This window comes from Tamandua tetradactyla, chromosome 13 (genome assembly GCF_023851605.1).
Source record: "Tamandua tetradactyla isolate mTamTet1 chromosome 13, mTamTet1.pri, whole genome shotgun sequence".
NCBI classification, from domain to species: domain Eukaryota; kingdom Metazoa; phylum Chordata; class Mammalia; order Pilosa; family Myrmecophagidae; genus Tamandua; species Tamandua tetradactyla.
The window spans coordinates 61,524,363-61,538,300 of NC_135339.1; the positions used below are offsets into that span (position 1 = coordinate 61,524,363).

General features: G+C 38.6%; 1 protein-coding gene across 2 annotated transcripts in view; it reads right to left on the reverse strand.

Moving 5' to 3' along the window:
• Nucleotides 1-1,988: 1,988 nt before the first annotated feature.
• The window catches only part of LOC143654144 (cytochrome P450 2C23-like), an 80,732-nt gene continuing 68,782 nt past the window's right edge, over nucleotides 1,989-13,938 (reverse strand). The window contains exons 4-9 of one of the 2 annotated variants that reach the window (XM_077125729.1): nucleotides 13,764-13,924; nucleotides 13,099-13,275; nucleotides 8,275-8,425; nucleotides 7,073-7,260; nucleotides 5,708-5,849; nucleotides 1,989-3,785 (exon numbers count right to left, since the gene is read on the reverse strand). In XM_077125729.1, coding sequence (XP_076981844.1) covers nucleotides 3,604-3,785; nucleotides 5,708-5,849; nucleotides 7,073-7,260; nucleotides 8,275-8,425; nucleotides 13,099-13,275; nucleotides 13,764-13,924 — 1,001 coding nt within the window. In that variant the 3' untranslated portion in view covers nucleotides 1,989-3,603. The remainder of the gene's footprint in view (nucleotides 3,786-5,707; nucleotides 5,850-7,072; nucleotides 7,261-8,274; nucleotides 8,426-13,098; nucleotides 13,276-13,763; nucleotides 13,925-13,938) is intronic. The other variant, XM_077125730.1, reaches the window with a different exon arrangement.

The following is a 13,938-nucleotide window of genomic DNA, read 5'->3' on the forward strand; positions in this document are numbered from 1 at the left end:
CAGACTCATGAGCTTCCCTGAGGTAATAAACTTTAAGAATCTATTGAGGGCTTAATACTGTGTGCCATGGGATATTCTCTAGAACCAAGGCACTCAGATAATTCAGATGAGCAACTATTTCTTGCATGTGAGGAGGGGGGACGGGGAGAGGGAGAAGACTATGTGGTGAGGGGTTTCAAGTCAGGAGAAAAAGGAGATTTGGGCTGCTATTAGAGGAAGTATAAGCTTTGAGTCAAGAGATGTTCAAAAGGAATTTTTAAAGGAAGTTTTGATCTGTGATTTGTGGAGTTATCCTCTCCGTTGTACCCAAGTAATCTTCAGTACAGGTCTATGCTACTTGATAGTGCTTTGGAGTAGGGTTTATGCTTTAAAAAAATACACTCTTTATACATAGAGGTGTTGAGATAAGAAGAAAGGCAAGAGAAGAGTAGTGCACTGAAGCCTTGGTCTCTTTGGCTCACCTATGTTTGATTTGATCCTCTCATACCAACCTCCTGCAAGTTCTGTAGCAGGGAGGGAAATTCAGTGGTGGGTGCTTAGAGTGGGAAAGAGGCTGTGTGAGTCATGGCTACTGATAGTAATAACCAGCTCCAGGTGGCATATTAGTCCTCCCAGGACTATTTCTATGGATTTTTCTTCCTCACAATTTTAATCAAGACTAGAACAAAAGGAAAGGGATAAAAGAGACCTCATTCATATTGAGCATATAGTGTTAGTTCCAGGTCATGTTGAAGCTCTTTGCATACATAATTTCTTCTCATTTTTTAGCTGCATGGTCTGCTAGAACAAAACCTTCCTACTCTTTTCTATGTTTTTTCTGAGAACTACAGAAGTTCTGAACAACAGGATCAAAAAGGATGCAAAAGCCATAATTGTTCCTGTAGTAAAGTTGGGCAGATATGTGGTTTTGAGCAAATGTGAATTACTGCGGGGGTCCCTAGGCATAACCCCATGAATCATCTATACTACAGGCAGCTATGACTAACAGCTATGGTTTCCTGCAATTCCTTTTCTGGGTGGTGGTAGCACCCAGATACCAGAAATCAGTAGCATCCTGATTTCCTGAAAACTGGTAGTGAGTCTGAGAGATCATGGAAACCTAAATCTGATCATTGTGCCTCCAGCCTTTTCCACAATTTTATATGTACCCAAACGCCTGTATTTAGTCTCTTCCTGCTTGAAATATCTCGAATGGTTTCTATTTTTTTCTGACTGGAATATGATAGAGTTTTCAAAGACTGTGGAAGGTGAGGCCATCTCAGGTCAGGATTTTTGGTGATCCATTCCACCAAATAGACTGTCTTTTTGGGATCTGATTGACCATGAAGAGTGTATGGGACTCTTTCTGCCCTAACTAATAGAACAAGAGGTGCCAACCATCCCCATCATTCAGAGCAAGATGATGCTTTTTGGGCAAAACACCTTTAAGATGTCTTCATCTTTCTCTATGGTTAAAATCTCATCTATAGGAAGCACTTGCACATCTTTTGACTCTTTGAATTTGGGGAGTGTAGGCCATTGTCTCTCACTTTTAGCTTTTCCTAGATATATCTCAGACCCAATGCACTGTACTACCCCAACCTCAAGAAACACCCATAAAGCTTTCCAAATAGTTCTCTTGATGCACCTTTTGCTCAGCTTGCTTTGAGGGGGAAGAAGCATCATTTTTCGACTACCCTTAGTGAGAGGAGGAAAACACACAGCTCTCCGACAATTCATTCCTAAGAAAAGCTCTTTCTCTACTTACTATATCCTATAGGTGGACAGTAAGGATGGCAGAACCTATTTTTGGTTACCTCATTTGCAACTCCTGATGGGTGATCTAGCATCTTGCTTTGGAATGTGGTCATATTTTGTACCTATGGCTGGGGTCCTTCTCTGAAACTAGTGCAGAGAGCTTCATTTTAATGCAGTACTTATATACCTTTAGATAAATTAGCTCAAGGTACTTTACCAGTACTTTTTAATTATCTACCTAACACACTCCAGAATGTATCCAGGTACTTCTACAGTTTGACTTTTAAAGTTTGTTTCCTCCCAGGGTCTGGATTCTGGGCTGGCTGCTGCGATTCCAGCCATCCTATTATAGCAGCTGCTGGTCTTTGCCCTTTGCTGGGGTAGCTGTCACTGCTATTCTTTTTTGAGTCACTGTCTGTTAACAATGTTCAGCCTTTGCTTGCACCTTGACATTCTGCTCTCCAGCCTCCAACCCCTCCTCTCGCCATTTTACGAACCTAGCACAGCTATGTATGTCCAAGTCTTAATTGTGGGTATGGTTTGACTTGTTATCCAAGGATATTTCTTCAGCCCAGTGGTTACAAACAAATGGGCAGGGCAGTGAGAGGTTTGTGATAGGAAGTGTGCTGGTTTGAAACTGTTACGTACCCCAGAAAAGCCAAGTTCTTTTAATCATAATCCAATTTTGTGGAAGCAGCCATGTTCTTTTAATCCTGATCCAATATTGTAGGGTGGGGCCTCTTGATTAGGTTGTTTCCGTGGAGATGTGACACACTTGTGGGTGTGACTTTTTGATTACGTGGAGATGTGACTCTGCCCATTCAAGGTGGGTCTTAATTAGTTTACTCTCTTTTAGAGAACTCATGGAGAAAGAGTTCAGAATTGACACGGTGACAAACATTTAGTGATGCTTGGATAGCTAATACAGAGGGCAGATGCCTGGATACGGATATTTGGAGATGCAGTGTTCAGCTGCCATTGAGATACTAAGCAAGTCAGAATCTGGAGAGAGCCAATACAGAAGCTAAGTGAGGGCCCACGGATGGTTGGAGAGGAAGTCACTAGAATGAGAAGCACAAAACAATGAACTGGAAGCAAGGTCCTCAGATGCCAGCTACGTGCCTCCCAGCTGACACAGAAATCCCAGATGCCACCTGGCTCTTTCTTTGGCGTCAAGCTATCTTTTTTCTGAATGCCTTAGTTTGGGCATTTTTATGGTCTTAAAAACTATAAACTTATAATTTAATAAATACCCTTTATAAAAGCCGGTCCATTTCTGGTATATTGTATTCTAGCAGCTTTAGCAAATCAAAACAGGAGACGATCATTTAATTTAATCTAGTTATCATATCCTACTTGAAGATTCCCCTAAGTACACAGATTTTTTTTCTCAGTAAATAGATTTTTCAGATTTAAAATGAAATATATAAAGAATTTATGAAATAAGGCTTTATTTTATGAATGTGGCAGAAATCATATAAGTGATTTCAGTGGAAGATAGAAAAGTACCTTAGGCCATTATATTTGTCTATCTAAAAAAAAAATTAGTATATCTCCAAAACCATAAAAAACAGTGAAGGCTATGCAATTTGCTGATTGTCTCTGATAAAGGCTTTCTTGGTTCTGGTCTTGGTTCCACCGGAGTATGGTTTATACGGTACTGTAAAATTTTATTTATAGCCTTGAGCTTTTTATGAAATAGCTCCTTTTTCTCAAGGGGTTTGTGGATTTAAACAAATATTCATCACATTTTTAGTAAGTAGTGTTTCTATCCTGGGCAGCAATTAAAAGAAAGAGATAAATTATTTCTAGGGGGAATAAAAGCAATTACTTTGATTTAAATGGCTAGAGATAAAATTTCTTCTTTTATCTAGGAATAAGACATAGTTTGTAAGGTGGTGGGATGTTGATGAGCCCACTGACAAGGGGTTTGATGTCTATTTCCTTTGGCTCAACCAGGGGCTTGAGGGAGAAGTTCTGCAGGATGGCGGTAAGGAACAGGAATAGCTCCATGCGGGCCAGACCCTCTCCAATACAGGCCCGTTTCCCTGGAGGGAGGAAACATATCCATTAGCTCACTTCATGTTCAAATACAGTGTGCCCCCGAAAAGCCACTGAAAACACTGATCAGAAAGGGGAACTCCTATAAGATACTGGAAGACAATAGGTATAGTTTTTCTAAGGGATATTTAGCAATACATATCAACATTTTCCAAAGAAATTCATACTCCTTAATTCAATGTTTCACCTCCTGGAGATTTGTCTGTAGGGAACAGATTCACCTCTGAGGATGTCATTTGCATCATTATTTATGATTATTATGAAGCCTATATAACCATCTATAATAGATTAATTAAGTCATTGTGCGTCTATCACGCAATGCAACTAAAATGTTTATATGGGAGAAAATCCATGCCAAGAGCTATCTTTCATCATGATGTGTTACGTAAAAGTAGGTTGTCAAATAGAGTGTACCGAATGGACTTTTTTTTTTTAAGGCCCCATGGGCATTACTTTGATCTGTCACCAGATCTTCTTAGTGTCTTTTTTATAAAATTAATTTTTATTTTTACAAACAACCCCCTACCAGCCTCCCCCAGTAACCTCTAACCTGCTCTTTATCTCTACAACTTTGCTGTTTCTAGTCATCTCTTAAAAGTGATATACAAGTTTTATCTTTTTTAGCTTGTTTATTCTCTAAGCATAATGTTTTGAGGTTCTTCTATATTGCAGCATGTCTCATAACTTCATTTGTCTTTATAGATTAATAATATTGTATTATATGTATCCACCACATTCTGTTTATTGGTTCATTTATGGATAGACACTTGGGTTGTTTGTAGCTTTGACTATTCTGAAAAATGCTGCTATAAGCAGTAATGTACAAGAATCTGTTTGAAACTCTGTTTTCAATCTCTGTGGGTATATACTTCAAAGTGGGACTGTTGGGTCAAATGGTAATTCCATACTTAACTTTTTGAGGAGTAACCATTTTGCTTTTCTCAGTGGCTGCACCATTTTATATTCCCATCAACAGTGTACTAGAGTTCCCATTTCTCTGCATCTTCTCCAACACATTTTATTTTTCTCAGTAACAGCCATCCTTGTGAGTGTTAAATGGTATCTCATTGTGGTTTTAATTTGCATTTCCCTAATGGCTAATGATAGTGACTATCTTTTCACGTGCTCATTGGCCATTTGTATATGTTCTTTGGAGAATGGTCTATTCAAGTTTTTTGCCCATTTTTAAATCAGGTTGTGTGTCTTTTTGTTAAAGCATTGTAAAATTCTTTATATATCTTGGATATTAAATTCTTACACAATCTATGGCTTAAACTATTTTCTCCCATCCTATAGGCTGTTTCTTTACTTTCTTGATAATTACCTTTTGATACACGAAAGCTTAATTTTGAAGAAATCAAATGTACTATTGTCCCTTTCGTTGCTTATGGTTTGGGTGTTATATCTAAGAATCCATTGCCAAACCCAGGTCATAATGATTTGCCCCTACATTATCTTCCAAGAGCTTTATAATTTTAGCTCTTATATTAAGTCCTTGATCCATTTTTGAGTTGGTTTTTTTGTGTATATTGTGTGAGGTAGGGGTTTAACGTTGGCATGAACCAAATTTTATTTTAAATATATACACCTATTATGTATACCTAGACAATTTTTGGAAGTATATACAGTTAAATAGTGGCTATCCCTATAGGGTGCAATTGCAGATGATATTAATTTCCTCCTTTTGCTTTTCTGCATTTTCATTTTTTTAATATTGAACACTTATTATCTTTGTAATAAGAATAAGAAGAAAAAAGAATACATCTTGGCCATCCTCAATTGTTTTTATAACCTTATGGAATACTTTCCTATCATCAGTAGACTACTTGGGTAGGCAATAAATTCAGTGAAACTAAAAACCATCCAAGATGTGTTTGTGTGTGGTTTGGGTAGGTTTATCTCTATTTACCAAGGGAAAAAGGCACAAAATATTCTGTCTTCTTAAAGTTGCCATTTTTATCCAAAAAGTGGTCTGGATCAAACCTCTCTGGGTTGGGAAATTCCTTGCTATCGAACAAGACCGAAGACAATAGTGGTAATATAGTAGTGCCCTGGAAACGAGAAATATAGAGTTGAGATAATCATGTGATTTTTTTTTTTGTCTCCTAAATTCTATTTGTGTATAGAATTTTCTTTCCCCCCTTCCCCTCATCAATCACCAGCATTTCACTCTAAATTTATTTTAACATTTGTTCCCCCTATTATTGATCTTTATTCCATATGTTTTACTTGTCTGTTGATAAGGTAGATAAAAGGAGCATCAGACACAAGGTTTTCACAATCACACAGTCACATTGTGAAAGCTATATCATTATACAATCATCTTCAAGAAACATGGCTACTGGAACACAGCTCCACATTTTCAGGCAGTTCCCTCCAGCCTCTCCACTACATCTTGACTAACAAGGTGATATCCATTTAATGCATAAGAATAACCTCCAGGATAACCTCTTAACTCTGTTTGGAATCTCTCTGCCACTGACACTTTGTCTCATTTCACTCTTCCCCCTTTTGGTCGAGAAGGTTTTCTCAATTCCTTGATGCTGAGAGTCTCAGCTCACAAACATTTCTTAAACCAAGGTTTAAGAAAATTCTAAGAGTTTCTTAAACCCTTTCCTGGTGCTGGATCATTTCTGTATTTTGGAAATAAGATTCACATGTTAGGGTATTATGTATAGTATTATATCATATGTCAATAGACTTTTACATTGCTGCTTATGAGATTGGTGTGCCATTTCGGTTTTGTCGTATTTTGGTCAGTTTTGACATCTTTTTTTTTAGGTTTGACACCTTTTTATAAAACTCTGGAACTGTTTAAATGGAAAGCCCAAACCCTCATTCATTACATAAGAATGACCAGAACCCCAGTGTGCATGCGAATGCTTTGATAAATGTTTAGTGCGCTACAAATGTTAGCTATTGGAGGTAGCAATATCCCAAATGCCCATCCATTGTGAAAAACCAGATTTCAATTTCCATGAGATTATCCACTAAGAGTGGAAATCACTGCTTAGATAATACAGTCACTATGAGAGTGGAAATGGGGCCAGGTCAGCCACCCCCATTCTATGAAGACGGGGTCAGATCCACAGAAGTAAACACTTGGCTTCTGGGCACACAGATTTCAAACTCAAGTCATGGAACTCTGACCCTTTGCTTCTCTGTGACTCTTACTGCCTCTTTTCTTGCAGGAGAACTAAACCTTCTCACATGCCCCACCAAGATAAGGAGGTGGCCCTTCTATTCCAGCCATACTTTCCAAGATACTTCTGACCTTGGGGATGAGATATTGTCTGAATTTTGTGTCCCGGACCACAGCATGGGGCAAATTAGAAGGAAGGAGGGTGATGTATCTTTGTATCTCATGCAACACAGCCTCCGTGTAGGGCAGCTTCATCTTGTCCTTCATGCAGGGGCTTTGGTTGCATCCAATCACACGGTCAAGTTCCTCATGAACTTTGGCTGCAAAGACATGAATCATAAATGTCACTCAGGGATATGTTCCCTGGAGACCTGGAAATGCTTCTAATAGGTATTAGAAAGTAGCCTAGAAAAAGCTTTCTGAGACTGAAGACTTATCACTAAGGAGTTTATTGGTCTGTTCCTGATTAAATTTCTATACAAAAAAATACAAATTTCTATCTTGTATCTTACTGCCTGACACTAATATCCAATATCCAGGAATTCAGTGTAAATAAAGGCTGGGTCAGATGTATCCTCAGCCTCCTGCCTTACTAAGTTTCTTTTCTTGTACAGGTAAGGAGAGCACCTGTGTGGCAGGGGTTATGACATCTCAGGATTCCTGAAAAAGCAGTTGCAGAGGGAAAACGTTCTAGTAGGAGTTTTAGCTTTGTCAGCTTCACCCACCCTCATTCTAGTAGGCGCCTTAACTTTGTCAGCTTCACCCACCCTCCTACCCATTTTATGGGAATGGCAAATGACATTTTGTTGAACTATATAAACTTTGGCTTCCTAAGGCCTGTGCTCCAAGGATGTTAGTTAAGAAAACCCAGATAACAAAATTTCATATTTGGATTTCAAATTATACAGAAACTAGAAATCCCTTTTGGGGAGTGTCATCCATTTCCAACATGGGAAACAGAGGCCTGCAAGGTAAAATAATTTGAGGTCACACAGTCAGGTGTTGACAAATCCAGGAATAGAATCCATCTGTGTGTCCTTCATCCAATTAGTTTCTCTTTGGCATTGCATCTCACTTATAAGATTTGGAATTCAGAAACTCCACTCTGTGTTTTAGACCAAAATGAATTCTTAAAGGCCCTTCTGTGAATTCTTAAAGGCCCTTCTTCTTTGTTAGCATCACCAGACATAATTCTGATCTAACAAAAGCAAAACTACAAAGGATGGCTTTTCTTATGATGCTCTATAAGAGAAAGTAAAGCAGTCACTGATTGCAGCATCTCCCTACCCTCCTCCAGTGCCCTGATCTAATCTTTTCTTTGGTTGATAAAATACTTGTTGAACCTTCCACTTCTGGGTGTTTCATCAGGAGTAGGAGCCCGAATATCAAGGTGCTACTTGTTGTCTCCGTTCCTGCCGCAAACAAATTAGATCCACAGGTTGCCAAATTCTCCAAATCAAATTCAGACTCTGGGTTGTGTTTCTCCTGTAAATGGTAGAGTTAATGGCTACATGAGTGAAAGCAAAGCTTTAGAGCTCTACAATCCTACTCCTTCACTATTAATAGGAATCATTTTGTGTACTAATAGTATAAATAATGAATGAATAAATGAATCATGGAGCTGAACCATCTGGGTTCAAATCCTGGGTTAGCCAATGAAGAGATGTATACCCTTGGCAAGTTACTTCACCTCCTCACCCAATTTCATCATCGATAAAACTGGAATAAAAAAATAGAACATAGCCTACACTGTTATAAATATTTTAAAAGTTAGTGGATGATGTGTTCTTAGAACACTGCCCCATATATATATAAATACTCATTGAATAGTATCTTCATTTATTATATTTAATGGAAAAGATATGTGAACTCAGCGTGGTTGGAATCAGTGGTTCATGACTAGTCTGTTTCTTTCTCTTACACAGACTTAGATGCTTCCCACTCCATCCCCTCACATAACATTTAACATTACTGATGGCATCCTTTAATAAGAAGACTGTACATGTTGACACAAACATTTTGACTTATACATTTTACTTGGACTCTACCAAGTGTGTACAAAATAAATTGATCCAGGGTTTAAAAACAGTGAGTGAGTTCTTTGTTTTAAAATAAATTTACAAAAAAAAAACACATAGGAATAAAGTCTTTGCTCAAGAAGTCCCAGACTCTGACCCAGTAGCTGATACTTAGAATTTGTTGAATTAAAAAATGTTTAGTAAACAGAAACTTAGTGAAAGATAAAACTAAGCTAATAAAAGTTTTCCCATGTGTTTAAGTAACTTTTATTGCTGATTATTTTTTGGTGAGCTTCTACTATCACTGAATTTTAAATTTGAGGCGATATTAGGGTGTCTTTAAAACTAATTTCATTTTTTAAACTCTGTGCTGGTTTGAAAGGATATATGTCCCCTAGAAAAGACATGTTTTAATCTAAATCCCATTTTGTAAAGGCAGAATAATCCCTATTCAACACTGTATGCTTGAATTTGTAATTAGATCATCTCCCTGGTGATGTGATTTAATCAAGAGTGGTTGTTAAGCTGAATTAGGTAGAGGCATGTCTCCACCCATTTGGGTGGGTCTTGATTAGTTTCTGAAGTCCTATAAAAGAAGAAACATTTTGGAGAATGAAAGAGATTTGGAGAGAGCAGAGAATGCTGCAGTACCATGGAGCAGAAAGTCCACGAGCCAGCGACCTTTAGAGATGAAGAAGGAAAATGCCTCCCAGGGAGCTTCATGAAACCGGAAGCCAGGAGAAAAAGCTAGCAGATGACGCTGTGTTCACCACGTGCCCTTCCAGATGAGAGAGAAACTGTGACTGTGTTTGCCATGTGCCTTCTCACTTGAAAGAGAAACCCTGAATTTCATCAGCTTTCTTGAACCAAAATATCTTTCCCTGGATGCCTTTGATTGGACATTTCTATAGACTTGCTTTAACTGGGACATTTTCTTGGCCTTAGAACTGTGAACTAGCGATCTATTAAATCCCCTTTTTAAAAGCCATTCCACTTCTGGTATACTGCATTCCAGCAGCTAGCAAACCAGAACAAGCTCTTTATCAGGCTTTTCTTTACTCAGTCTCCTTATACCGTGTTTCTCCTGTTCATTTCAAAATGGAATTTTTGCATATGGATGTCTGAATTTTTATGCGCATTGTCACTTTTGACCTATAGTTTTAAGTGCCTTTATCCAGAATCAAGACACTGAACACTTTAAATCGCTTTTCACATACAAAAAATTCAGTTATTATAAAAATCTTTACTGGTGAAAAGAGTTGGGGAGAAAATGGGAATGTCAACATATATTTTACTTATGTTCTAATCTGTAATTTAACCAAGTAGGATAGACTTCACCATTTTATTCTTAACCCAACCCAAATCTATCTAGCAAAGCTATAGAGACTTAATGGTAGAACAGAACAAAACTTGCAGGGAAGCAGGAGCATTTCTCTCTATACATCTATATATCTTCTCTTGGTAACTTGAAATTGAATGTCATCTTACAGGCAGAATGAAAGATATTCCAGATGTCTGCATATCACTTTTCCTTTTGTTTCTTCCTCTAGTCTAGTTCACAGCTTTGGTATATAAAACAACAACTGCCCATGGTACCCTTTGAGCATTCCCCATGTCAATTGTGCTAGCCTCCATCCAGCTAGGCAGAAACCTAGTACCTTGTCCATGATATCTCCATCTTTTTCATTTCCTAGCTTATCACCAATACTGTCTATTTTACCTCCTAATTATCTTTCAAATCCATCCATTTCATTTCTAACACCAGTACTGTTGGCTTAAGTTCCATCATTGCTGGCTTGGGTTACTGCAATAGTCTCAGGTAGCAGATACTGTTGGTGCTGCCCAGATCCTCTGGTTCTGGTTCAGGTCATCCATTCTCCTGGCTACTGTGGTTCAAATGCAGCCTTCTCTTAAAGAGTCCCTTGGCACTGGAGCCACATTGGCGGAAGGTGCCTCGGAATTGAGCAGCACCCATACCACCACCTCTGGGGCTGACTGTAGTTGATGACTCATGGGTACATGGGGTCAAAAGCACAGTTCCCTTGCCTCAGGGTACAACAAACTCTGCAGTACAGTTTATGCTCTAGAGTCCTTATAGGATCAGGCTGAGACTAGCCCTCACATGAAATTACATCCACATTTACCCTTTTCCCTTTCTCTATCCTATTTCTGTCATTCACATACATATACATTTCCCTGAGAGTGTTCACTTAATGAATCACTTTCATACAAATCCTAGTTTAAGTTCTGCCACTAGGAAATCTACTTTAAGACAACTCTTAGCTGCTTTCCCTGTATCCCCTGTTGACCTCTCCAATCTGTCTTCCACATCACAGTATGATTATTCATTACCTAGTACTTAGACCCTTCAACTGCTCTTCATGATATTATGATAAAAACTAAACTAATTAATATGGCCTATCAGGCCCCAACTGTGTGGTCTGATCACTAACCTAGAGCTTCAGCTTCTCCCACTGCTCTCTCTTGTTCCCTCCCTTCTAACCACACTGGCTTTCTATTTCCTATATTAGCAAGCTACCTTTTGCCCCAGGGCCTTTGCACATCTTGTACCTCTGCCTGGTAAAGGTACTGCTGCCTTTATGCAGTTAATCCCTACTCGTCCTTCAGCACTCATCTTAATGTCACCAATGAAGGGATGCATCCCAAGGGCCATTATTTAGACGTCCCTCCCTGGCTCACATTAGATTAGCATTGGTGTTCCTGCCACCTTCTCCCATAGCATCTTGCACTTTCCTTGTTAGCCCTTCATTGTTACCGCGTGTCTATATTTCTACTAGAATGTAAACTCCACTAAGGCAAGGATGGTATCTCTATTAATGAATTAGTAAATTTATTCAACAACTATTTATTGTGCACTCATTATATCCTAGGCATGTTTGCTTGTTGCTGGGGATAGAAAGCATGGCAAATCAACACTGCCTCCACCCTCTTGAAGTGTACTATGTAGTGGAGAATATAGAAATTCTACAAATATACATTTCATTAAACTGTAACAAGTGCAGTAAAAGAGAATTGCAGAGTATTATCTCCCTCACAGTTCTGTCCCCTTTACCTTTTGCAGTGTCTGATACAGCGTGGCTAAACTGGCTAAAGAAAAATTTTGAATAATTAAGAACTGGCTATGATTTTTCCCCCTTTCCCCCAGAAAAACATCCAGTCCTCTGAGAGCCAACAATAACATTTCCATTAGAATGAGTAAGGTACTTTGGGGCACGTCTTCGGTAAATGTTATAAGTTGCAATGTTTCTGCTGACTCCAGGGTAACTAATGAGTAGTAAAAGAAATATTGGCACTCCTTACTTGCACGTGTTTTCTGAGGAAACCAGGCTATCCAAGCCACCTCTCCGGAGACCTCATAGAGCTTAAGAAGGTTAACGAGTTGTTATTAAATGTTTGTTGTAGTTTGTATACTGATGATACAGTTGAGTGAAATTTTCTTTCATTTATGTGTATTTTAGGGACCTTTGTGTAAATATTAATTTTGTAGGGCTCAAAGTATAATTTTCAGAGTTTTGGTTATTATACATGCTTATACCTTTAAATATATTTTTTACAGTCTATTGCCAGTCACACAACTTGGCATTTTTTCTTTTGATGTACTCATGGATAAGCATGGCATTTTACGTCCGGTGACATTCCAAGGATTGTATATGCCGTACGTGTTGTTCAATATTTGTAATACCACCTCTGGTTACTATATAATGTGTTTGCTTTAGAATTCCTGACCCATCACCAATTTGAAATAACAAAATTACTACTATGAGAAAATACAGCTAAGGCATTGTTCTATGATGTGCGATCTATGAAGGCGTCCTGGTAAAAATGGCCATATAAGTATAAATGGTCAGTAGAGAAAACGTGTATGTCTTATCCACCACCAGATAAATATGTATTGAGAAACTGGCTTTATGCATCATACATTTCCTCTTAAATATGTATCGAAAATATTTAAATGCTAAAGCCCAAGTATAGGTAGTCATAGAAGTATGAAGGGAAAAGAATGCTTTGGACTTAATAAAAAAATTTTTTTTTCTATAAATGACAACAGTGGCCTCTACTGTTCACGCACTCCCATTGAATGATAAACTACAGGACCAGGGAAAGATGCCACAAATGTACCTGCTCCATCCTGCTGAGGAAGCAATCAATGTAGTCCCGAGGATTATTCTGATCCAGGGACTTTTGATGCTCCTTCACTTTTTCCAGAATGAAGTATTTAATATCATTAAGTCTTGCTGAGAATGCTTTGTGGCTTCCAGGAAGAGGCCTTATGAGTGCTGGCCAGAGATTGTACATCTAAAAACGAAAAAAATCGTATGTCAGAAATTCAGTTTGTGAAGAGAGCAGAGTTTCTGAAAGTAGCACCTAATGTTCTGGGTCGGAAGCATCCTTTCCTCCAGCTGCCATGCAGAAGAGAAGGGAGCACGCCTGTCACATACAGGAAAGCAGCCCCTTCCTAGCTTCTTGTTAATCCCACCTTTAGTCAATCCCAGAGTCATAGAGGAAAAAAAAAAAAAGAACTTAGGGGCCTTAAAAGAAACATAAGAAACTGGGAGTGTTCGGTCTTTTTTCTGTGTGTGTTAACCCATAGGGGAAAGCAGAAATCAACCTTCCATAGATGATGGGTTAAGTGACATTGACACACCTGGACAGAGGCTGACTGCCTCATGTGGGTACTTTGCTCACAGAGTGGGTCAGGGGAGCTCATAGTCTTTTACCCTGAAGACTAGAAGTAATTGGATCAGTGAGATCAACCATGCATGCGGACACAGCTTTGGCCTTACCTGGTTCCACGGAGAGCTTATTTGCTTAAAATTTTCATTTAACAAACTCATCAGGGAGAGGAATGTCTCATTCTTATAATGGAAACGCTCATTGAAGAGGATGGAGCAGATTACATTGCAGGGAGCACAGGCAAGGATGAAGGTGGGGTCAAAGGGCTGAGCTGATGTGAGAAAA